Here is a 23,866-nt window from a genome sequence, read left to right on the forward strand (position 1 = left end):
TCTGTTGGTTTATATATTTTTTTCCCATTTTTTTCTGATCTCTCATGTCTGCTGAATTCTTTTGCTGGATCAACTCATTATGAGGCTACATGGATAACAGAAACTTGCTGTAGTCGTATGATATATAATGACTACAGGCTCGGGACTGCTTGCATTTAGGTATTTGTTGTCATATATATTAATATACTTAATTAATATTCTCTATGGGAGCTTTTTTGCTTATAGGATGCATTTAGGATTATACTTATTTGTTTGTGTAGATTAATATAATATCAAGTCTGTGATAGAGCACGCTTTGATGTGTTTTAATATGAATGTATACATTTTTTTACAAAGGTATCTTTTAAATAAAATTTTAGATACAAGTGATAAAAAGTTAAATACATATTTTGTGTAGCAGAACGATTCATTTTGAGTCTTGCTCATCCTGTTAATCATTTCCCTAAAGACAAAGGGAGATATGGAACAAATGCCACACCGTGACTCTCCTCAATTAATCAAAGTAAAATAAATTGGATCAAAATAATTAAATGCATTAATAATAATAATAAAGAGATAAATAAAATAAGTAGCAAGACATAGAGGATTTGAATAACTGTGAAAATGGTAAAATCAACTTAATAACACTTTCATAGTTCAGGTCTCATACAATCTAAATAATGAATTGATAGACGGCCTAGTGGACAGCATACCTCATTCACATCAATACAAATCATACAGATTATAAAAAACATATTTTTTGTAAATACAATGTGTGCCTTCACTGCCACTGAATCACAACCTGGTCCTTTAAAACTTTATTTTATTATTTCGGTCTTATTTCAATAGTGCAGAATGTATGTTTTCTTTCTTTCTTTTTATTCAAGATTTACAAGCTTTATTGGGTCATTTAAATGTTGCAGTCTATTCGAGCAAGTTACAACTAATCAACCATCACTCTCAGCGAGGAAGCATAAAGTTACTTCTCGTCATACTCGTCATGCTTCATACTCAAAATAGACGCACTTCTTTCAGTTGCCACTTACAGTATCCACTAGTGCCGTGAGGTGCATCCAACTACCTGTTGATTCTGTAAATTGTTTCATTTTTCAAATGTGTACAGACGCAGCGAGATCTAACAATGTGTTAAATGATATGGATTATAGGCTTTTGTATTTCATTTTTATGAGTTTTAAAATAAGTGTAAACTTATCGGGCCTATATGCAAATTATAGTGATAGAGGGCACACAAAAAATATCCTTATTATTTAATACATAGACCACAGACAGTGTATACTGCTTTCCATCTCTTTCAAAATACCATTTTATTATGAGGATTTTTCACAAAATCACTTTTATCAAATAGGATTTATTATACTGCCCACCAGCAGTTAGAATTATGTCCACCTCCAAAATGTAAGTACTGCTTACATGTTAATAATAATGATGATCCAATAATATGGTAATATGATACTGACAGGAGCCATTCTGCAAGATGAGTAGCCTGCTTTTAGTATACTTACATTTCGTCACTTTTTCTTTGAAAGCAGGACTTTAACTAGTAGTGTAGTATTTCTACAATGAGGTTTTTAATTCTTCTTCTCCACCATGGTGGAGCATGAAGAAGTATTATATTTATCTTTCCCTACATGAGTGCGCAACCTGCTGTACATTGGTTGTTATTACGCTCGCCATCAGTTGTAGTACCAGACGTTGGCCGTTGGGCGGCAGGCGACGTTGACTAGTAGTCTGCAGTCAAAGATGGCGGTGCGGAAGAAAGACGGCGGCCCGAATGTAAAATATTTCGAAGCGTCTGATACCGTTTCTCAGTTTGATAATGTCCGCGTCTGGCTGGGAAAGAATTACAAAAAGGTACTGACCGCATGTTTTTGTATCCGTGCACGTGGAGCTGTGATTTTTCCCCCCTAAAATGCGGGTACTTACCTATTGGGCAGAGGCAGTGACAAAGAGAGGAGGGAGGGTGCTGCTGAGCGTCCAGCTGTTTGATTCACTCGAGCCTGGATACAAAAGGATGCTGAGCCAACAGCTGCAACAGATGCAGCCGCTAAAAGCGGCATCCCGATACGTTATTAGAGCTCATCCGATGCAAAAGCAGCACACAATCAGTCCGCATGATGATAGTATGCAAAAGAGGTGACTTTAGCCGGCCAAGCAGCTAGCTAGCTAGTTAGCTAATCGGCTAACGGTAATGCAGCCCAGATCCAGATGTTGGCTGTGTGGCGCGCGCTGACTGAAGCCATGGCCTGTCTGGAATACAATAGACACATTGATTTAACCAAATAACTGCATCATTTCTTTAGGAGCTCGACAACAATAATGATGAAATAAACTATATTCACCATTTAATTCCCATATCACATGTTACATAACATGATTAATAAAGAAGATGCTCCCTCCACTTTTTGACATAACTGAGCCATCAGCAACTATCAGCACACTGTAGTTAACTGTTATCTGTCCTCCATGTGGCTCAGCACTGATTGCCTCTCTGTGTTGATGTCCTCTCAGTACATCCAGGCCGAGCCCCCCACCAACAAGTCTCTGTCCAGCCTGGTGGTCCAGCTGCTCCAGTTCCAGGAGGAGGTGTTCGGTCGACATGTCAGCAACCCTCCGCTCACCAAGCTGACAGTATGTCTCCTTTATCTGTCATTCACGCACGCACGCGCACACACACACACACACACACGACTTTACCCCACTGAGGTATTTTAAACTGTTTTGCGTCTGCAGATGAAGTGTTTTCTGGACTTCAAGTCAGGAGGGGCTCTCTGCCACATCCTGGCTTCTGCCTACAAGTTCAAGAGTGACCAGGGATGGTAAGATTTTCTTTTTAGCTGGAATAAATGTTTACTAAACAAACAAACTGAAAATATATTGTGCTACGTGAGTGCGTTTCGTGTGTAACTCCAGTCTAATTTCCTGGTAGGCGCAGGTTTGACTTCCAGAATCCGTCGAGGATGGACCGAAATGTGGAGATGTTCATGACCATTGAGAAATCTTTAGTGCAAGTGAGTTTGCCACCGAGCTTTTCTCTATTTGTAACACACATTACCTGGACAACCAAAATGCAATCGTAAATGTTTTCACTTCTATTTTTTTGAGGTGTAATAGCAGTGTTTAAAATCCTTTTTTTGTATTAAGAAAGTTTCTTTCACGTCACTCACTTTTACAACATTCCCACAATTTGCCACAATTAAAATGGTTGTTTTTAAGAAATCAAGTGTGAGCTCCAGCAGGAGTCAATAATTGCAAAGAAAAAACTCTGAGAGATTGCATTTCTCTTACGATCATATTTGTGAAGTGTCTGAGAATCCGGCTGCCTGAGCGTTACAGAAAGACATCATGAAAGGCACCCAGTCATGTGACTTGAGCAGTAATCCTACTTCCTGCAGTTACACTACAAGATCATTCAGCTCCCTTAACCCGGAGAGCTCAACAACACTGACACTGAGTTTTAATGGAGATTATATGATATTAAATATATAGATTTTCTATAGATTTCCTGACTATTTGAATTTTGATTTTCACAAATTCACACATCTGCTGCATTTCTTTTAAATTCAGAACAACTGCCTGAGTAGGCCAGTCATCTACCTGAGCTCTGACATAGAGCCAAAGCTGCTTGGGAAACTAAAAGACATCATAAAAAGACATCAGGTGTGTATTTTGTTTTGTTAAAAGTCTCAGTATTACATACAGAAAACACACTCAAAACATATAACTATTGTTATGTTGTAATCTAAATTAAAACAATATTTCCTTGTGACTTTATCTGTTGCAGGGCTCAGTAACTGAGGACAAGGCCTCCAGCTCCCATGTTGTTGTTCCTATTCCCACCAACCTGGAGGAAGGTGAGGCTTCAGATGTCGTGTTAAACACAGTTTATTGTTTTTATTGTGAATTCTGCTGCAATGAATAGCTCTGTGCTGATGTCCTTTTGTCTTTGTGGTCCAGAGGAGTGGGTGCGTCCAGTGATGAAGAGAGATAAGCAAGTGCTGCTCCACTGGGGATATTTTCCTGACAGGTTGGTGCTGAGTTTACAGGGATATGAACACCATTCAACGTTTTACACTGAAATGGAAACATTTTACACTTAACTGTGGACGTATAACACTGTAGAGTGGATCTGCCGTTTTCTTTAAGCCTCATACTGCTCTTAACTCTGCAAGCTTACGGTACACCATGGTCTACCTGAGTTGTTTTTTACAAGCCCAAACTTGTAATCTTTCCCCTGCCTTGACCTTTGACCTCCTTCCTCTCACCATTTAGTTATGATACCTGGATCCAAGCCAGTGAGATTGAGGCTGCTGTGGAGGATCCTCCCGGCCCAGAAAAGCCTAGGAAGGTATTTATTTTCTAGTTTGTTGTCTCTCTGTTTTTGTGTCATCCATTCCCAATTTTTTAAATCTGTGTTCTTTATCCTCTCTTAATTTTAACATTCTTAATAAATCCTTAACAAAATCCTTAATAAATCCTTTAACATCTGCTTACATACCCCCTAAGTTTAATTAAGCATATTTCGCACTGTTAAACTACACCAAATATACAGTGTAAATATTTGCTGTATTGACATGTTCCTGTCCTTAATAATTGAGCCTAAATAACACTTAGAGTGAGTGACATATTCAAATCAAATATGCTGTTCTTAATGGGTGCATGATATTTTAGATTTTAGAAATTTTAGATGCCTGTGCATCATTTTTATGTACACAATTTTGGAAAACGTCTTTAAGTCTTGAGTATGTAATGATGGAAGTTTATTTGATCTGTCTCAGCCTTTTCTTTATTATACAAACCTGTCAGGGGACTGTAGAGTGTACACAGAGCTGATATCTCCCTAGTTTGGAAACTCTTCTTTTCATATTTTTATTTCTCTGCAAAACATAACATAAATTGGCACTTGAAGCCACCGTGCTGACTCTGGCACTTGGCTGAACCATGAATTAAAGGCAGCGTCAGTAGCTCTTATTGTGTCTTCAGAGCATCAACCGCTCAAGGCGCTCAGCACTCACTCGGACATGATAGTCAGAGCAGTGAAGCGTTCAAACGTTTGGAGCTGTTTTCACACACAGATCAGCACACTGTGTTAGTTTACCATCCTGTCACTCTGTTTACTCACAGTAGAAATGTCGACCACAACTTCAAGATGACCTGATTAAGATTAACCGCATTGGTCTTCATTCAGTGACTGCTCCTTTGGTGTAGTTAAGTCTCTGTAGAATTGTTTTTACGTAAACATTAATCCTTTAAAGTTTCCATTGAACTCAATCCAGCCATTGTTGCCCAAATATAATGAAGTTTCAGCCACAAAACCGACGTAGGATCCAGAAAGCACCTCCACTAATGTTCTCAGCAGCAGTACTTTTGCTGTTTTGTGTTTTAATTACATTTCTAGACATGTCATTTGAATCCATGTGTACAAGGTAACATTGTGCCGTGTTGAATGAAGGATGTAGCTGAAAAGTGTAAAACACACTCCTGGTTAAACTATGGAATAAGTTGGTGACATTTCATTCACTGAACGCTCTCTGTTTACAGGTCCATGCCAAGTGGATTTTAGAGCTGGACCAGTACAACGAGTGGATGAACGAGGAGGACTATGAAGTGGGCGAGGGCTGCCCTAAGAGGAAGAGGATCTCAGCCAAGACCCTGACAGATGAGGTGACCGCTCCTGATGAGCGGAAGGACAAGAAGCCCGGCAGTGCCAAGAAGAGGAAGAGGTCGCCGTCGCCATCCCCCACCCCTCCGCCTCAGGAGAGCAAGAAGAAGAATACCAAAAAAGGGTCGGTAACCAGACGTGTCTTGATGCAATGATGTCACACTCATCAGCTGTCAGAACCAGTTGTGTCAGAGACATTATGCAGTATTGTAAAATAATGTATTTTGTGTACGTGTGTCTGTGTGGACAGGCCAACGACCCCGTACACCAAGTCTAAACGGGGCCAGAGGGAGGAGGAGCAGGAGGATCCTAGTAAAGACTTGGATGAAGCGTCACCTGTTCCAGCGTCGGAAGAGGGAAACCCACCTAAAACAAGTACACAAATGTTCAAAATATACATAAATAAAACAATATATGATCATTAGACTAAACCTCTGTTGTCTCCCTCTAGACTTTAAAGTAGTTGTTGTTTGTTACTGGCTGACGTTATACTTTCTTTTTGCAGATAACACCAAGAAGGACTCTGATTCAACTCCAGTCAAGGGAGGAACAGATATGGGTGAGCAGAACGTTGTGTGTGTGTCACCTCCACCATGGCCACCTATAACTACTTTTAAAAGAAAATGTCCCCTTTCTGTGCAAACACTGGAAAAGCAAGAGTGTGTCTGCTGTGAATGAGTCCTCTATTCTTTTTGAGTTCATTTTGTGTTAAGTGAATGTCACGTCTCTCTGTCCTTGTTTTATACTCACTCACCATTCTTTTGCGATTTGAACAGACGAGCAGGAGGATGAGTCCATGGAAACAACAGGCAAGGTAAGGTAGTTTGTAAAACTGCAGGAAAGTGTGGGGGCAGTGAGCGCAGTAAACCCATATATCATGTTTGAACAGGAGGAGGAGGAAGGCTCTCCCAGCGTGAAGGGTGAACCGGTGAAAGGCTCGGACCTTCACGAGGACAACGTGACCGAGCAAACTCATCACATTATTATACCGAGCTACGCTGCCTGGTTTGACTACAACAGGTAAGAAAACATTTGTTCTTGAAAATGTAATCTGATTCCAGATATGTTACTGATGTATTTACAGTGAAAAGTGAGATATGGGTGAAATTAGCTTGTATGAAAACCAGAATAGTCTCAGCTCTAGAGAGCACACGGCAGGAGATGCATGAGTGAGTCATTCATACGTATTTCAGCTGCGAGTCCTCATAATGTCGTAATTGTCCCCCCCCCCCCCCCCCACCCAGTGTTCATGCCATTGAGCGCAGAGCCCTGCCAGAGTTTTTCAATGGGAAGAACAAATCCAAAACCCCAGAGATGTGAGTATTTGATCTGTACACAAAACAAGATTGGATGTTTTTATAAGTTATTATCTGAAGTCTTTATCTGACACACATTTCAAAAAGCAATCTCATATGATACAACAGTAAGTTGAGTTTATGCACCTCCTTCTTTCAGTTACCTGGCGTACAGGAACTTCATGATTGACACCTACCGGCTGAACCCTCAGGAATATCTCACGTCCACGGCCTGCCGCAGGAACCTGGCAGGAGACGTGTGTGCGATCATGAGGTAGTTGGAGGCTGAATGTGAATATTTGTACTCAATCCAGAGTTTGTCTGTATTTAGACGGTCGCTTGTTTTGGTCACACCGCTGTCAGTGTTGTACACTCTGTGCTTCTTCTGCTGCAGAGTGCACGCCTTCCTGGAGCAGTGGGGCCTGATCAATTACCAGGTTGACTCTGAGAGCCGACCCACACCCATGGGTCCCCCGCCCACTTCTCACTTCCACGTCCTGGCAGACACTCCGTCCAGTCTGGTGCCCCTGCAGCCCAAGACGTCCCAGGTCCACATACACTCTCACACACAAACACAAATAAAAACATGCACGCACATGCTCTGGGTTGTTTTACACGTGTCCTGTCGTTGTGCACCTGTAGACCCCTGCTACCCAGCAGATGATATCCTTCCCAGATAAAGTGAAGGAGAAACCAGCAGATCTGCAAAACTTTGGGTTGAGGACTGACATGTACAGCAAGAAGACTTGTTCTGCAAAGGTACGCGTCCAAGAAAATGCATGAAGGAAGGATTCTTTTTCTGTCCATTTACAATAACCTCCCATATTAACAAAGTGGTGGTGATATTTGTGCACAGAGCAAGAGCACAGCGAGCTCTATGAGGGAGTGGACGGAGCAAGAAACACTACTACTACTTGAGGTACAAACTATCCTTAAAATCAATTGTGTGAAAATAAGAAAGCAGAAATGCGAAGCTAAATGTAGTCCCCACTTCTCTCAGGGGTTGGAGATGTACAAGGACGACTGGAACAAGGTTTCAGAACATGTGGGCAGCCGTACGCAGGATGAGTGCATCCTGCACTTCCTGCGGCTGCCCATTGAAGACCCTTACTTAGAGGAAAACACGTCGTCCCTGGGACCACTAGCCTACCAGCCCGTACCTTTCAGCCAGGCAGGGAACCCTGTCATGAGCACAGTGGCCTTCCTCGCCTCTGTCGTCGACCCACGTGTTGCCTCGGCTGCAGCCAAATCCGCTCTGGGTGAGAAGGAGCTTATTTTGAATTGAATTTACTGAATGTTTTTGATGTTGAATTTAAATATCCCTGGTCTCTTATTGATTACTCGTTAGTGACCGATGACCTCGATCTGTCTCTCTCCCTCTTAGCGGAGTTTTCTCGTATGAAGGAGGAGGTTCCTGCAGCGCTTGTTGAGGCTCATGTGCGGCGGGTGGAGGAGGCAGCGAGGGTCAGTGGCCGACAGGACCCGCTGTACGGCTTGGAGGGTAGTGGCATCGCAGGCACTGGCCTGGAGGAGGGAGACAGACCTGGTAGGATGGACACACACACACATGCAGCATGCAGAATTGTAGGGCTGTAGCCAATCAAAGAAAACCTCTAGATTAACTCAATGGCCACAGTGCACTCTACCTGGTACCCTAAATCAATTATAAATAAAGATAAAAAGCTATTTGTAGTATATTAAATTATTTTAAACCTCATTATTTTATACTTAGCACCTGCCCATATTTATTTAGTTTCCATAGAGTGACTTGTCTTCTCTCTAGATGAAAGCAGTGATGAAAGTAAGAGCGACAGCCAACCAGGTGAAGAGAAGAGGGAGTCCAAGGTATGATACGTGTTCGATATAACATGATATTTCTGAGTTCTGCTGATGAACTGCTGCGAAGCTCATTGTGTCTTGTTTGCTTTCCCATACAGGACAGCAAAGATGGAGCGACTGAGGAAGAGGAGAAACAGGCAGAGAATGGGAAGAAGGAAGAAGAAAGAGGAAGAGAAGCAGAAGGAGAGAGGGAGACGGACAAAACAGAGTCAGAGATTGGTATGAAAATGCATCTCAGTCAGAAAGAGGAAATAGAGTGTTCTTGACAAAGGTTAAAAAAAACAGAAGCTTTTTTTTTTTTTCTCAAAGGTGATGGGGAGAAGGCGAAGGACGGAAAAGAGGGCACAGAGGAAGGACAAAGAGAAGCAGAGAGTGAAGGAGAGAGGAAGGCGAAGGTGGAGCGCGACGTTGGAGAGGGGAACCTTGCCACTGCTGCTGCGTCTGCACTCGCTGCTGCTGCTGTCAAAGCCAAGGTAAAGTTTAATATTACTGCATCCTTCATCACCTTCCTATGCCTCCGCGTCTGCAACAGCCATGGCATCATGACAATTTCAACAAATTTCTAATTGGATAAAATGATGAAGTGATGTCATTTTTGACAGACGGATGTAAACTGCGTGGCGGAGGCGTACAACTATGAAGCTGTGATTTTAGTTTTTCTAACTTTCACATTTTGTTGAATCTAAGTTTCTCCTTCACTTTCTTCGTAGCACCTGGCTGCAGTTGAAGAGAGGAAGATTAAATCTCTCGTGGCTCTGCTGGTGGAGACCCAAATGAAGAAGCTGGAGATTAAACTGCGACACTTTGAAGAACTGGAAACCATAATGGACAGAGAGAGGGAGGCCGTAAGTTAAGGATTCTGGGATATGTAGTATAGAGACTAATTACACTACAATACCTGTAACCTTTTTACTTTTTGTGTTTGTAGTTGGAGTACCAGCGTCAGCAGCTGCTGGCTGACCGTCAGTCCTTCCACATGGAACAGTTGAAGTATGCCGAGATGAGGGCCCGCCAGCAGCACTTCCAGCAGATTCAGCACCAGCAGCACAGCCAGGCCGCGGGCCCTAATGCCAACCAGGCCGCCCCGGCACCAGCCCCAGCACCCCCGACCGCAAGTCAGCAGGCTCCCAACACACCAGCGCCGCAGCCGGCCCCCAGTCCCGCGCCTCCGGCCTCAGCTTCTGCCCCGGCCCCTGAGTCCCAACCCCCTCAGGGTGCTCACACCTCGCCCCCCTGCCCCCCAGGTGCAACCCCAGCTCCCCACTCAAGCTCCAGCTCCAGCACTACTCCTGTACTCCATGGTGAGTTCAAAGTTTGAGCAATATTTTGATCACAAGTTCTTCAATACATGATACATCCATTATTTTTAGTATATTTGTCTGCTCTCTCATCCCTATTGTTTAACTTAGATCTGTATATCCATTACCATGTATTTGAATAAATACATTGTGGATGGATGTCAATATATAATATACTAAATTCTCAACACATACACTGTTATCAGCTGTGAATTATTTGTCCTGTTAACTTCACTTGAGTACTCAAAACAAGGAGAACGTTTTTTGAAAATGTGTCAAAAAGTCATTACATTTTTCGGCTCCTCACCTGTTTTACCCGTTACAGAGCCCACCCCCCCTCTTCCTGGGGAAACACTCCACCCCTCAGCTCCAGTCCCAACTCCTCAGTGAGAGAATCACACTCAGCCTGAGAATCCGAATGACTCTGACCACTTGCCGATATCATCTGAAATGAAGAAATCATAAACCGAAGAAGAACACATTTTACATGTTCAGCTCTTTTATTTTTTTTATTTTTTATTTTTTTTCCAACAGGACAACTGATGCAAGAAAGAAAACATGATAACGTATGAATCAAACCAGCTCTACTTTAACTCTCTGTTGAAAATGATGTCCTTTTTAAATTGAATCTGCCTATGAAGAAAATGTAGTTTCAAACAGAAGCTGTTGGTCCTGTGCGGTCGATTGGACAGCAACATAATTTGAAGCTTAACACCAGAGTGAACTACGAGGGTCTCACCGACATGCTGCCAGTCAAGGAAAGAAGAGAAAAGACTCATCTCGCGTTTTCAGTGTTTTGGCAATTGTTGCATTTATTTCCCGCAACAGTTTGACACAGCTTGTGAAGTTGGTGCTTTACAATCTCTCCAGAGTCCCCCCCCCCCCTTGTACTGTAGGTACTAATTACAATATATGTAAGACAAAAATGCACTTTTAAAATGTTTCCCAAGGTCTAATTGAAAGACTCGAAGCATCGATGAAATTTAACTTTAGCACTTATATCATCCTTTTGTTGTCTTAAATACTTTTTCATGCTGAAGGTTTTGAAAACTTGATTGGAAATGTTACTTTTTCCACTCTATTTGTATTTGTTTTACATGGACAAGCAGTCACTCTACAGGGTCTGGCCTGGAGGTCACATGTCTAAAACCAACGTCTCTCTCCAGAGAAATGTCTGCAATGAATGAAAACAAACCTGAAGCCAGTTAGAAATACAGTTGGTGTGGATGCAGTTTGAGACATTGGACTGTAAACTGGATTCTTTGTTACAAACACACCCTGTAATGATAACATTTGAAAGTTCTGACAGCATGAAATTATCATCCTGAGAAGACCTCTCTTTAAATATATCTTAATAATGTCCCTCCTTTCGACAGCACTTAAGGAATAACATGTTTTAATTCATGTTTTTCACATCTGGATGAACTAAAGCATCCAGGGGTTTGTGAGGAATGTAGTTTTGTTCAAAAGGAATGATTGAAAGTCTGGGAACGATACGTATACCAGTGACAGCACGAGTGTTTAATTATAATTTTAACTTTTGTGTTAATTGCTCAACCAAAATGTTTTATAATCATGTTTATCTCACATTTATTCAGTGAGTTGTATTGAGGTTGCTTGGGAAATTAAGAAGATTTTGTTTTAGCGGCTTGTTTTTCGCTGGTGCATTTCAAGTTACACATGGAAGAAATGTGAAGCCGGTCAAAAAACAAGGGAGCTCGCACCTTAAACAGCTGACGATGGAGAATTGTGTCCTTAATATCTGCAACAATATCCTCACTTTTTATCCTATCAATTTATATATTTTTTACTTTCTGTTTTTCCATATCCTTTCTTTGATATGTCAACATTGTAACTGTATATTATTACATTTGTATCTTATATTTACCCTCTCCACTGTTGCGTATGAATCAGGCAGGTTTTGTTGGAACCGTCTTGAGATGTGACTGAGCATTTGTGTATGTGAACGCATGCCATTAAGATCTGTAAACAACATTACCGTTCAGTTTTACTTCCAGTGCCATTCGTCGTGTGTCACAGAGTTTGGAGAGTTAAAAAAAAAACAGGCTTCCTTCTGCACACGACACGTCACGTCAGTGTCATGAATTATAATCCAGTCGGAAGGTGAAACTTTACAGTTAATGTCCGTCAAGCCAGTATTACAGACCTCACCATAGCTGTGAGCATAAATGGACTTCTTTTATCTGTGTTATTACTACATTGTGTGGATTTTGTGATATGAAATAAGTGTATGTTCAGTTTCTGTATGTTTTTCACGATGCTGAAGGTAGCAGCAGTTGCATTGATTATTATACCGTAGAATCAATCTTTCCTCAGTAAATCATCACATTCTGACTGACAGTTACTCTGGCAGTTTGTATTTAACAACAAAATGCATAACAAAAGGGGTTCAGGTTTTAATTACAAAATGTTGGGGAAAAAATAAAGATGTGAAGAGGAAGTCATTGTGTGGAGTGGTTTGTGTTATTATTTATATTCTAAATAATTTAGCATTTTAAATTCATCTTGTATGTGTAAAGTCTGCGCCGTTTAAGTTTTCTATGAAGATGCAATTTTCATATGTCACGAAGAAAGTCATATCATAGTGTGTCATAAAAAAGTAGCAATTAGAACCATCCCAAGAGATGGTTCATCAGAGATATTATATATGAGCCATTGAAATGAAATATGCTTTGTAATGCGATTGCAGATGTGTATTATCTTTGCCCTTTAAAGACACATTTGAAGACACGGAGGCTGAAAGACACTTTGGAAACTAGGATTTTTATTCAATACTGTTAGATGAAACATGTCACATTATCAAACCAAAAACAAAAACAACAAAAGCTGTAGACAACAAGACTGATGGGTTAATAAAGATGTAATGGGTGAAATCATCAAGGGAACCTTCCTACAGAGAGTACCTGCGAGGCTGAATAATGTTTGGAAAAATGAGATGAAAAGGTTTCTTCACATTGGACTGAATAGGCACTTTCGAAATAAATTGAAGATGTCAAAAAAAAAAGAAGAGAAAGGAGACTTGTTGGAGGTAGGATGACGTGGATGGAAGGGCAAGACGAGACAAACAATATAAAAATATTCAGGAAAAACAATTAAAGCTGGAAGTGCGTTTCTGAAATCCTCAACCGCTCATCACCATCCGGACGAGTTCTGTCACAAGAGAAACAAAGAGAGACACATCAGCATCAAATATGAAACTAAAGATCAGAAAACCATCAATGCACAGGCCACGTAATGAGCTATAATGAGTTTTTAAACATTTGTTCTAATTGCAGAGGCTTAACTTTTGGAAGAATTAGCAAAGCCATTTACTGTTCTGGTATCATCTCTTATTTTATGCCGTTTGGCTGTAACTGTTAGCACAACGCGGGTGAATGACTCTAGCTGCATTACGCAGCTGTTGGAACTAAACCAAACATCTTTTGGGTTCAAGAAAGTTACTAAAACTGCAACGCTGCACTGCATGTTACGACGTGTACAAACTGTCTCTCTTCACGAGTTGTTATTGTACATCAAGGCTGTTTTTTCTACTTTATTAAAGAATAAAGGAATCTTTGAATCTTTGATTCCTTTATTCCCTAATTGTTCAAATGTGTTTTTTTCTGCTTTCCTAATTGTCACAAATGTGTGTTCGCTGTGATTCCTAAAACTTACTTTCTTCCCCCTCTTTTTTGTTATTATTGAGGACTTGTGGTGCTCCTACGACGGCCACGTAGTTGTGCCACATTTCCTACTTACTCAGGTTGCTCGAAGCAGACAAGTTCCCTCCTTTATACAATTCCCAAAATGCTGTGCAGTGTTTTTTAAGGTCTTGTTATTACATTTCAATAGACGCACTATGTATCGGGACATACCTAATCTTCTTCTGGCATTCTAAATTGTATGGTAGTACGGGTATTAGAACGTACCAATAGAGTCATCTGAGTGCATCTGTCCACATACTGTGCAGTCTTACCTTCATAGTTAATGCAGCCATTGGCGTCTTCGTGTCCCGCTAAAAGAGTTTCCACCTCCTCCTCTGTCATTTTTTCACCTGGCACAAACGAAGAAGAATTAAAACCATAACCATATAAAGGACTCTCTCACAGAGGAGACAGCACGCTTACATTGTTCTTGGTACAGAAAGGTGCCTGAAGGGATTTTACTTTGCAAGACAACACATACATCAGCTGAACTAGATCAGGTTTACTGACAATTCTTTGTGTTTTGCAGGTTTTTGTTGACTTGCCTAGTGTAGTGAGAACATGACGCAGCTCTGCTCCCATCACTGTGCCGTTTCCCTCCTTGTCAAAGACCCGCAGACCTTCTACGATATCCTCAAAGGAACCCTGGTCTTTGCTCTTAGCAATGGCCTGAAGCATGGGCAGGAACTGTTCAAAATCCAACATCTTATAGTTCATCTCTGAAAGGCAATCAGCAACAAATAGTTTACATTCTAAACACCCCCGACACAGTTAGAAAAAGGATCAAAATGCAGTTTTCACAATACCAGAGCTTTCCGCTGAGTGCTCATTTATTAATGTACTAAATCATCAGTGCTAAAATAAATGCTGTGTACTGTATGCTCATGTCTGTGCCCCGAACAAGTCAGAAAAGGCATTTCAGCACATACTGATGTGCTCTGGTGTTGTAATGAGGGGTTAGAATTGTACACACAACCTATCTGTTAACCAGGGCAAAGATAAAGTAGGTTGAATCGGTCTGGTATAGTTGCAGCTGGTGAAGCAGAGGCTTGCCTTCTAACTTGGGGTTTCCCAGGACCTTGAGCACCTCAGCGTTGACAGGGTTCTGTCCAAGGGCCCGCATAACATCCCCACACTGGCTGTAGGTGATCTTCCCCTCACCCGTCCGGTCAAACAAAAGGAAGGCCTCCTTGAACTCTGATATGGAGACAGAGAGGGAGAACTCATTCAGCTATATATACATATATAAATAAACTCCAACGTCGGAGACACAAGCAAACGCACATATGCATAACACCGTGCTTATAACGCTACAGATACAACCGTATGTGTGGACCTTTATTGAATGAAGTTGTTTTGTGTAGAAGAACAGCTGATAACACAAGTTGTTTTGACATTAGATACAGAAAGTCTCTGCATTTTCTCAGTTGCACAATCCCGACACTGCTGTGTAGGCGCATTTTCGCAAACACTTATCTTAATTACTGTGGCTTATTGATTACGCATTCACCTCACAAATAACACGTAATAGCTCTCCGCTACCTGATATTACATGTTAGCAGCTTTTAATATTCGGTTTTCTGGTTTAGGGTATTACTTGGTATCAGCTCAGAAACATACTGTTAGTTGGTGGTTGTTGTTGGAGCAAATACGATCCTTAAAAGCACAAACTGTTTGCAAGACTTTGGTCCTGTGAAACAACACCACACAGTAGCTACGGTCCTACATCAATGTGTACTATTTGTTCTGACAAAGTGCTTTAGTGAGTGCCACACGAGAATAGTTTTAGTGACATTTGCCTTTAAGTCCACCAGAAAAATGACGTCTAGGCCAAACCCCTGGTCCACACATTGCTCTGCTAAAACACAACCTGTCAGCATCATGACCGTCAGCGTCAGCATGCAAAAACACAAAGACGCTTTATTAGATCACATGTTGTTGCAGGTTAGTATACAGCATTCTGTGGCACTACTCGTGGTGAATTCAAGTAGTATTTGTTAGGTAGTCGTGACAGGCATTGAGCCTCACACAGTTATAAAGTGAGTGAGTGTTGAGCTCAGTCTGTCACAGCTACCTGAGGGAGTGCAGCGGTTTGCAGAGACAACAGTCGAGCTACAGGGTCAGAGTGACGAATTCATGAAGCTATACCGTCATTTAAAATATGAAGGCGATGATATGTTTGGCTGTATAACCGGAACCATTAAAAGGATTAAAATCCCTTTTGCTCATCAGACGTTAACGTTGACTCACCCATGATCTGGTCCTCTGTGAAGTCAGACTGCTTGAGGCGGGGGTTAAAGCGGCACAAGGGGAACAACAGACCGGCGTTAGTGTAATGTGCAAATGCTTCAAGTTAATCCTCCATTAATGCTACCGTACAGTAAAGAAACGGAGTGTGGCTAAAGGCTTAACGCTAGAATGAGTGAAGCAGGCCAGGAGAGATACGCAGCTAGCTGAACGTTGACTTAACGTTAATCATATGAATCAATGAATAAAGAACGACGTTGTCCTGGAGTACACATCTTTCAACAGCAGCTATTGTTTATAAATCAGCTCGGAGTAATGCATCTACTCACCATGTCGGTTTGAGGTCGTAGGATGAGAGACGGGCGAGGGTCTCGTATCTTCTCTATGCTAATGAGGAGGACGCCAGCTAGCTGTCGGTCATCAGCGCATCTGATGACGTCACGGCACAACAGCCAATCATATGCCTGGATTTCAGGGATGCAGTTACACATATATATACAGTATATATAAATAAATATGGTATATGTGTAACTGCATATATATATATATATATATATATATATATGGTATGTTATATGTTGTATTCAATTACAATGCCCTTATTATGGGAAAAAAACTGCTCTATAAAATTGCAGAGATACTAATTTTGATGCGGTGTCATGATTAAACTTAATGTTGACCTTACTGTTCATATGACACACTAATCAAAGTTACTGTGAGGAACCTTTAACTGGTTATGAAAGTCTCAATTTAATACTTTTGTTTCTGTATGACCTACATAACGGGAGACCACAAATGACCATCAGCAAGAAGATGCGCCATTTCTTTATAGTTATTCTTAATGCTTGTCATCAACGCCACCAGGTTGCACGTGAGAACCAGAACCAGGACTGATCGGGTCAGACTGTCGGACCCTGCTGCAGTAAAATTGAAGCTTTTCTAAAAGGGACAGTGGAGCTCGGAAACACTTTTGTCCTCAGGGACAGCTAAAAACCAACAGAAAATGAAGCTTTCTTGTAATAGCTTTAACGAGAAAGTTTAAAACTGGCACACCATACTACAAAGTTGGCTGACCTCTGCATTACATCATGCAAAAAGTGAAATATAATACATTATATTTAGTACTTTGTGATTAATGGTCACATGATTGGGTATGTTTCAGCCATGATTTAATACTAGAGCATCGTCTGATAGCGCTGAGTCTTGTGTTCCAAAGGTTTGCAGCTCTAATGGAGGAAGCTGACCAGAGAGATTCAGTGGACCTGTGCTGTACCACACACTGACTTTGATAGATGCTCGTTGGTCTGAGGTGTTCTGAGTCGAGTGAGGAAAACTAAGTTGTCAGAAGCAAGTCAGTGTGTTACCTGAATAAGAGGATGTTCATGTGGATCTTATACTTAAAAATACTGAGTAGCATAAAGAAATTAATATAGACTAAGATTTCCAGAATAAAAACATTTTATTGCTGGATTGGCAATTTCATCAGGAACCAGTGCTGGTAGACCTACATATTCTGCTTTCACATGTACAATGACACTTTGTGACTGTCTGAATGTTCAACAATAAATGGGTAGTTGAATTTCATCTTAATATTAAATAAAGACACATGACAAATTATTTTGGATGAATGATTTACCCTCCCTTCATTTAGCTTCTTCACTGGCTGTCTCGCCACACTGAAATCGGACAAAGTCCAGCACTCGAGCCTGTTGACCTCTGAGGAACTGTGCAACAGTCCTGCTGGGGTCTCCCAAGAAGGTCTGAGGCAGCAGACGTGTCTCACTTTCACCACAAGGCAGGTCATCCATGTCGCCCAGGGACACAGGGGCCTCTCCCACGATATGCTGTCCCAGCTTACGTCCTAGAACGTCCCATTCTCCCTTCTCTCCGGCCTGAAATACGACCAGGGCGCCGTACCGACCCATGGCCACCTCAGTCTGGCCGCGCACACCACCGTGTACGTACGAGCCAATGTGCCACTCAGCTGGGACCTCCACTGTCACCGCCCGCCTCACTGACATGTTCTCACCGAGGCGACCTGAGAGGAAAGAGGGGAAACATGTTTTATCAAAAAGAAATTGGTGCAATAAACTGATTTCTCGCTTTTGAGGGCCCCTTCTGTGCGTCTCCATTGACAGCGGATTTGAGGGCATAAAATAAATCGCATCATGTGTCGCAGGGACAACATGCAGCAGAAGGCTGCAGATTTATTATTTATTCAGGAACAATAGCTGTGATATACAAAGAGAATATAAATCACAAAACACATTCTAAAACACATTCATAAAGAATAAATGAATAAATGCAGCCCGACAGATTTGTTTCTTTTGAATGCATGGAAACGAATGTACAAGACAACATCAACTAAAATTTAGAAATGCGTCACACTGCCATCATTGCTGGTAAAAACACAGAATAAAAGAAAATCTTAAAATGCCGGTTGAAGGAGCGCAGGAGGGACATGTGTTTTAAACTAAAAACTTTTCATACTGACCAATCGTGACAGCCACCCGATCAGAAAGCGAAGCTCCTTCATCCACACCGAGTTTGTTTAACTCATCACCTGCCAGGACACTCTAGAAACAAATGTAGTATGTGAGCAGAATCAAAGCAGAGCAAAGGACACGAAGCTGGTGCGTCCTGACATCCTGAGTGTTGTATTCAGTGGTATGCATGCAGTCATACATTCCTTCTCATCAGCATCCACCTCCTGAAGACTTGTATACATTAAGAACCGTTAAGAGTGAAGTTGCAGTTAATGTAGTTTTATTACCACTGTATGCACATAATAGGATAAAATGATAATTGCTGCAGCTTCATTAACTCTGCAATTGTATAAATGATCAATAGGTCCTTTCCACAGTACTACATTAACACTGGCTGTATTCTAAGCCACGGCAGTGTGAGCCAGCATTCACAAGACCCGGACCCTGAAACTGAAACAGCTGAATGAAATTCAGCCATCATTACCGTCATTATTTACACCTCTGTCTTCCTACAATGTCTTTTATTAATAAGGCCTATTATATAGGAACATTATATTAATATAAAGCCACATCAGTATATCCGTTCTCAATGTGGGTTGTTTACCTTAACATATCCTGTCTTGCTTTGGGTTTTCTTACGGTGGTGAGCCAAGGTGGCAAATGCCACGTCCTTAACCAGCTGTTGGAACTTCTCATTACGGGCAACAAAGTCTGTCTCACAGTTAACCTGCAGAAAGCACACAAGAAGAAAGACAACAGATACTGCTGAATGCCACGTCCAACAAAACAAGAAAAAGGATCAACTTCAGTGATTGCGCTGGTAATTAACCGCTGTATCGCTGGCCGTACCTCCACCATAACTGCAGCTGTATCTTGTATAAACAGGCCAACCAGTCCCTCTTTGGCTTTGCGACCCTGCAGCTTGTTCGCTTTGCTCCAGCCCTCCTTCTGGGCCTGCTCATTCAGCCAGGTCTCTGCCTGAAGGATAGCAAATGACATCAACAACACAGTCCCACAGCTAGTTGTTTCAGTAGTCACCATATAGATATGATGTTGTAGCACACGTGTGTTGTGAGTGCAGGTTGGGATTGAGAGAGGGGGGGGGGGGGGGGGGGTGTTAGGTTACCTGTGATATGTCATTGTCAAACTTCTCCAGTGCTTTCTTGCAGTTAATGAAAGTGTAGCCGGTGTTTTTCCTCAGTTTCATCAGGAGGGCTTTCTCAGCTGCCAGAAGCCGACAGCCTGTGTGTAACGACTGTACATGCTGGCAAATACTGACCTGAGGAAGACAGAAGGTGTAACACAGTGACTAGTACAACCTCAGAAAGCCCAGTGACCTAGGCCTACTCTGCCTTTAGTAGACAGTCACATATACAGCTTTAAATCAACAAATGCCATTTTTAGATAACATATTCTACAGAGATATCCAGCCACAATGACGTTCAACCATGCATGAAATAAAACCGAATTAGTAAGGAGGTAACTCTCAGAAACTTGCCCAGTAACGTTGAGCTGGTGAATCAGAAAGTGAGGAAGCTAACTAACACGCCAGCTTATGACAGCTCGAGCTCCAGGTAAAATGATAAAAACATGACCCCGTGTAAAGCTCAATGTGCTCACCTTTGCAAAGTCTCTTGTGACTGTTCTGAATAAAAAGGTAAACGACATCTTTAAACCCCGTTGACGTGAACTGACTTATAAAAGCTCAGAATGTCATTGAAGTCCACGCTGTGTACGGAAGCCGAGTAGGGACAAAATTAATCTTCGTAGAGTCTCGTATTACTGCGCAGCGCCCTCCACAGTTTGGGAGAAGCCTACAGTTGCGTTTTACATCCTGCCTGATCCTGAACCTCACAGTACTGCAATGGTACGCTACATGTTGATATTCTCATTAGTCGTATGTAACTAATTAGGCTACATTTAATCAAATACTGTATTTCTATTCAGTAGTATTTTATACTTAATTATCTTAATTGATCTTTCTGTTTATTCTGTAATAATATGGTTATAATGTAAATTGTATGGTTGCATTGTCTTTTTTGTGGCTCTACTGCAGTGTCGTAGCTAATGGGTATTCTAAAAAACTAAACTAAACTTCTACTTGCCTATCCGATGCAACAAATGGGCACATGAGGCTTGTACTCATGCACAAGGCAGTTTAGTAATGTCAGAACTGTGACTCTGCCAATGACTCAGATCAGGCTTGTAGCCCGTCAGCTGCAACATTTAAACTATGTTGGGATCTGACTATATGGCTTCGACATGTGCTGTGGAACAAAGAGAGTCAGGCCTTCCCTTTTGCAAGCAAAGGTTTCATCCTGATTGTGGTTTGAGCACCAAACCCCCAGCTCTGAAGAAATTCACATTAGGGTGTGGTTTCCTCCACCCAAAAACGATGCGTTCCTGAAGGTACCTGAAAGCAGCGCTGCAATCTAATTGGCTGAGAGCCAAGACACCCCAGGACCCCTGTGGTTCAGCCACTGTTCTACAAAACTACCTGCAACCCCCACCTCAATGCTTTTTCCCTTCGACCTCCGTCGAGCTAGGGAGCACACCAACGTTGTTTCCCTTTTCAACCAAATCCTAGGTCCAACAGTTTATATTCGCTGGCCGAATTCACCAAACTGTCTATTTTATCTTTGTTCGTATCCACGAAGCGAACCCTTTTATTCCTGCAGAAGTGAAGAAGCAAGACTTCTTCAGAACGAGAGAGAGAGAGAACTTCCACTCTCCACCAAGCGCCTCGTTTGCTCCGGCCATAAGGACGCGAAAATCCCTTATCCAGACGACAGCGATTCTCTCCTACCGAGAGAACACCTCCCGCGGCCCGCAGCCGCGCTGCCTGTGCCCATCGAAGCTCAGAAGAACCCCCCCTCAATCACCACGATTGCATCGTACCGTAAGGCGGAATAGAGTCTGGGCAGAGTTAGAGAGAGTTCATTTGTGTTTATTTTATCTTGTTTGTGTGCTTAAAGTACTGTTCATTTGTATAACGTGGTATATGCTTTATGATCACCAACACTGGCGATCCCTGAAATTGCTAGTGTTGTGTAGAAGTTACCGTGTATTCTATGCTACCGTGATTCGTGTCGAGACAGCCGCAGTGAGGTCGAAGTTGCTTCTCATCAGTTCAGGAGGTCAAAACCGCCGGCTGAGACAAAGAGTCGCGGTTCTTGCTCCCCTGGCTGAGAGAGCAATCTTCCGTACTCCCGCGCGGCGCAGAGGATCTTAATCTTTTGTTTTATTTCATTTTGTTTTGTTCCTTTCCCTTCTCTTTTACTAATACACACACACACACACACACACACACACACACACACACACATATAGCTTTAAGCTAATGTAGCTACGTGCTAAACGGCCACAGGTGTGCGAGTTTAACTGGTTTTGAATTAACTGGTTTATGTGGGAGTGCCTGATGCAGATGTGTGGTAAGTATTTTTGACTAGGCATCGACACCTACCACCAACTTTGTCATTCACTCTGGTCCTCGTAATGCGTCCTCGCAATCTCAACCACAGCCTCGCGAACGAGTAGTACATTTTCCAGCAAAGTGTTCCGTTTATATTCTATCAAAAGAAACCGTAGAAACTACGTGAAAGACAGAGGCGAAACGATCGAAATATTTATTTCCTGTTTATTCTACGTGGGTCCTGAAATGCCACTCCTACCACACATCTGCCTCAGGCGCTCCCACATAAACCAGTTAATTCAAAACCAGTTAAACTCATACGTCGCTGAGCTGTTCCCTCGCTCCTCCTCCTTACGCACACACGCACGCACACACACACACACACACACACACAAACACTCCCCCCCCCCCTTTTAATCGTCTGTTGATTTTAGATAGCGTGCTCATGAATGTATAGTTGTTAGTTTAGATATTAGTTGACTAGATCATTGGTATTAGAACGTAATAAACTCTGTTATATTTTAAAAAGCAGCTGTCTGATTACTTTGTGCATGTGTATTGTGATGATAGCTGTATATGTGGTCTGTGCTCGAACTTAAACCTTCACTTAATTAATAATTGTTACTGACATTAATAATTCTATTGATGTCAAGAATTTAGTTTCTTAGATGCTGATAACCCAAACACGCTCCTTTACGTTCCCAACATATTGCTGATAACCCATGTCAGGCTATGTTATTCCCAACATATTGGTGCCCCCTTTTTGAGGCTATGTTATTCCCAACAACTATATTGTCAGTTTGGTTCATTCATGCAATTTGGTTTGGAGTTGGAACTGAAAAAAGTCAAGGTTCAGGATAAATTACTTGATTTCTGTCATTTGTCATTAATTCATTTGTTTTTCTAGTAAGAGTGTGTTTTAGCCTGCTTATCAATCTGCCATGCCCACGTTAGACTGTTAATGTTTTTAGTTATTTGTTCTTTTTTTTTTACTTACTTGGGTTGTTCCTGTTTGTTCACACAGACACAAATGAAGCCCCGGCATTCCAACCATCTGTCTAAAGGAATCAGACGTTTAACTGCATAAACTAGCTTGGAATTGTAGCTTTAGCTTTTATATTTGATCTTATTTGTTAAGAATACAACAGTATTACAGGAGACATCTGCAAGCAATAACCTTTGAGATCTTAATAGTTTTAGTGTATTATACAATCTCTTTCAAATTAACTTTATCTTACAACAGTAATATTGATAAACCTGAAGTATATTCAAAATGACACGGATGGTGTCCCCCTTTCTCCATCGTTTCTGACTCACTAACCTAATCTGTAAACTGTTTGGGGGAAATTAAATTTCAGTTTCATCCATTGTTATCGGAGACAATAGTGAGTTAAACTGCACTGACAGCAAGGCAGCTCTTCCCAAGAGAAACTGCATTACTGTTGTTATACTACTGTTTGCTCTCTTATTGTTTAAAAACAGAAAATCAATTGTCAAGTGCTTTGACATTGTCTATTTGACAGCACCTGAAAGCCTCAGAATATAATAGGCCTATACATTTCCTTGTATACTCTATGCATTACTATAAGAGCCTATATGCATCGTTGATGTTGGGTATTTGCCGTGTGAGGAATTGACCTCGACATGACCAGGGGCACTGAGCTATTTTGAGTTTTTCTGAGCTTGCAAAAATCCTGTGAAATACAGCATCTGGTCACTCTGGCGGGAGAAATAAGAAAGGATACTCATGTGTAAACGTATTTTTTAAATATAAATTCAATTTTGTATTAGACAACATGCAATGCAATAGGCTAAAAGAAACATTTAGCTTAACAGTTTCAATGTAACAGCAATCATAATAAAAAAAACAGTTTAAAATCTAAGACAACCGTCACTCACTCACACTCGGCTCACATAAAACCTTGA

At 41.5% G+C, this 23,866-nt stretch overlaps 3 protein-coding genes across 4 annotated transcripts; 1 reads left to right on the forward strand and 2 right to left on the reverse strand.

The window, feature by feature from the left end:
• Positions 1-1,733: 1,733 nt before the first annotated feature.
• On the forward strand, positions 1,734-12,552 carry smarcc2 (SWI/SNF related BAF chromatin remodeling complex subunit C2). The gene is made up of 26 exons (XM_076110908.1): positions 1,734-1,851; positions 2,509-2,628; positions 2,731-2,816; positions 2,927-3,008; positions 3,565-3,657; positions 3,782-3,851; positions 3,955-4,024; positions 4,270-4,345; positions 5,539-5,783; positions 5,910-6,034; positions 6,165-6,218; positions 6,436-6,473; positions 6,549-6,679; positions 6,904-6,975; positions 7,115-7,228; positions 7,349-7,502; positions 7,597-7,713; positions 7,811-7,873; positions 7,955-8,213; positions 8,339-8,500; positions 8,738-8,799; positions 8,892-9,012; positions 9,103-9,266; positions 9,504-9,638; positions 9,722-10,094; positions 10,417-12,552. Exons 1-26 carry the CDS (start codon positions 1,741-1,743, stop codon positions 10,479-10,481), a joined length of 3,162 nt encoding a protein of 1,053 aa, XP_075967023.1. The 5' UTR covers positions 1,734-1,740; the 3' UTR covers positions 10,482-12,552.
• Positions 12,553-12,854: 302 nt separating this feature from the next.
• On the reverse strand, positions 12,855-16,459 carry myl6 (myosin, light chain 6, alkali, smooth muscle and non-muscle). 2 transcript variants are annotated; one of them, XM_076110900.1, is made up of 6 exons: positions 16,372-16,459; positions 16,046-16,073; positions 14,849-14,992; positions 14,341-14,514; positions 14,068-14,145; positions 12,855-13,262 (listed from the first exon to the last, which is right to left on the reverse strand). In XM_076110900.1, exons 1-6 carry the CDS (start codon positions 16,372-16,374, stop codon positions 13,234-13,236), a joined length of 456 nt encoding a protein of 151 aa, XP_075967015.1. In that variant the 5' UTR covers positions 16,375-16,459; the 3' UTR covers positions 12,855-13,233. The 2 variants fall into 2 exon arrangements, with proteins under 2 accessions (XP_075967015.1, XP_075967014.1); XM_076110899.1 differs by having other exon boundaries at positions 16,046-16,076; positions 16,372-16,454.
• Positions 16,460-17,483: 1,024 nt separating this feature from the next.
• tsfm (Ts translation elongation factor, mitochondrial) lies at positions 17,484-20,260 on the reverse strand. Its single transcript, XM_076110553.1, has 6 exons — positions 20,149-20,260; positions 19,655-19,807; positions 19,378-19,506; positions 19,133-19,255; positions 18,537-18,618; positions 17,484-18,080 (listed from the first exon to the last, which is right to left on the reverse strand). Exons 1-6 carry the CDS (start codon positions 20,194-20,196, stop codon positions 17,686-17,688), a joined length of 930 nt encoding a protein of 309 aa, XP_075966668.1. The 5' UTR covers positions 20,197-20,260; the 3' UTR covers positions 17,484-17,685.
• Positions 20,261-23,866: the final 3,606 nt, after the last annotated feature.

Source organism: Anarhichas minor, unplaced genomic scaffold, assembly GCF_050575085.1.
Source record: "Anarhichas minor isolate MPS153535 unplaced genomic scaffold, ASM5057508v1 ptg000043l, whole genome shotgun sequence".
Taxonomy (NCBI): Eukaryota; Metazoa; Chordata; class Actinopteri; order Perciformes; family Anarhichadidae; genus Anarhichas; species Anarhichas minor.

Bases quoted from the DNA above. Each gene is read 5' to 3' on its own strand.
- smarcc2 (XM_076110908.1), top strand. From the start codon at position 1,741: ATGGCGGTGCGGAAGAAAGACGGCGGCCCGAATGTAAAATATTTCGAA. The intron at 6,976-7,114 runs GTGAGTATTTGA...TCCTTCTTTCAG, and splicing joins AAATCCAAAACCCCAGAGAT to TTACCTGGCGTACAGGAACT. The intron at 7,714-7,810 runs GTACGCGTCCAA...ATTTGTGCACAG, and splicing joins AGAAGACTTGTTCTGCAAAG to AGCAAGAGCACAGCGAGCTC.
- myl6 (XM_076110899.1), bottom strand. The intron at 14,993-16,045 runs GTGAGTCAACGT...TCTCCATATCAG, and splicing joins CACAGAGGACCAGATCATGG to AGTTCAAGGAGGCCTTCCTT. The intron at 14,146-14,340 runs GCAAGTCAACAA...CGTTTGTGCCAG, and splicing joins TCATGTTCTCACTACACTAG to GTGAAAAAATGACAGAGGAG.
- tsfm (XM_076110553.1), bottom strand. From the start codon at position 20,196: ATGTCGTTTACCTTTTTATTCAGAACAGTCACAAGAGACTTTGCAAAG. The intron at 19,808-20,148 runs GTGAGCACATTG...TGTCTTCCTCAG, and splicing joins TCACAAGAGACTTTGCAAAG to GTCAGTATTTGCCAGCATGT. The intron at 18,619-19,132 runs GTAAACAACCCA...ATTTGTTTCTAG, and splicing joins GCAAGACAGGATATGTTAAG to AGTGTCCTGGCAGGTGATGA.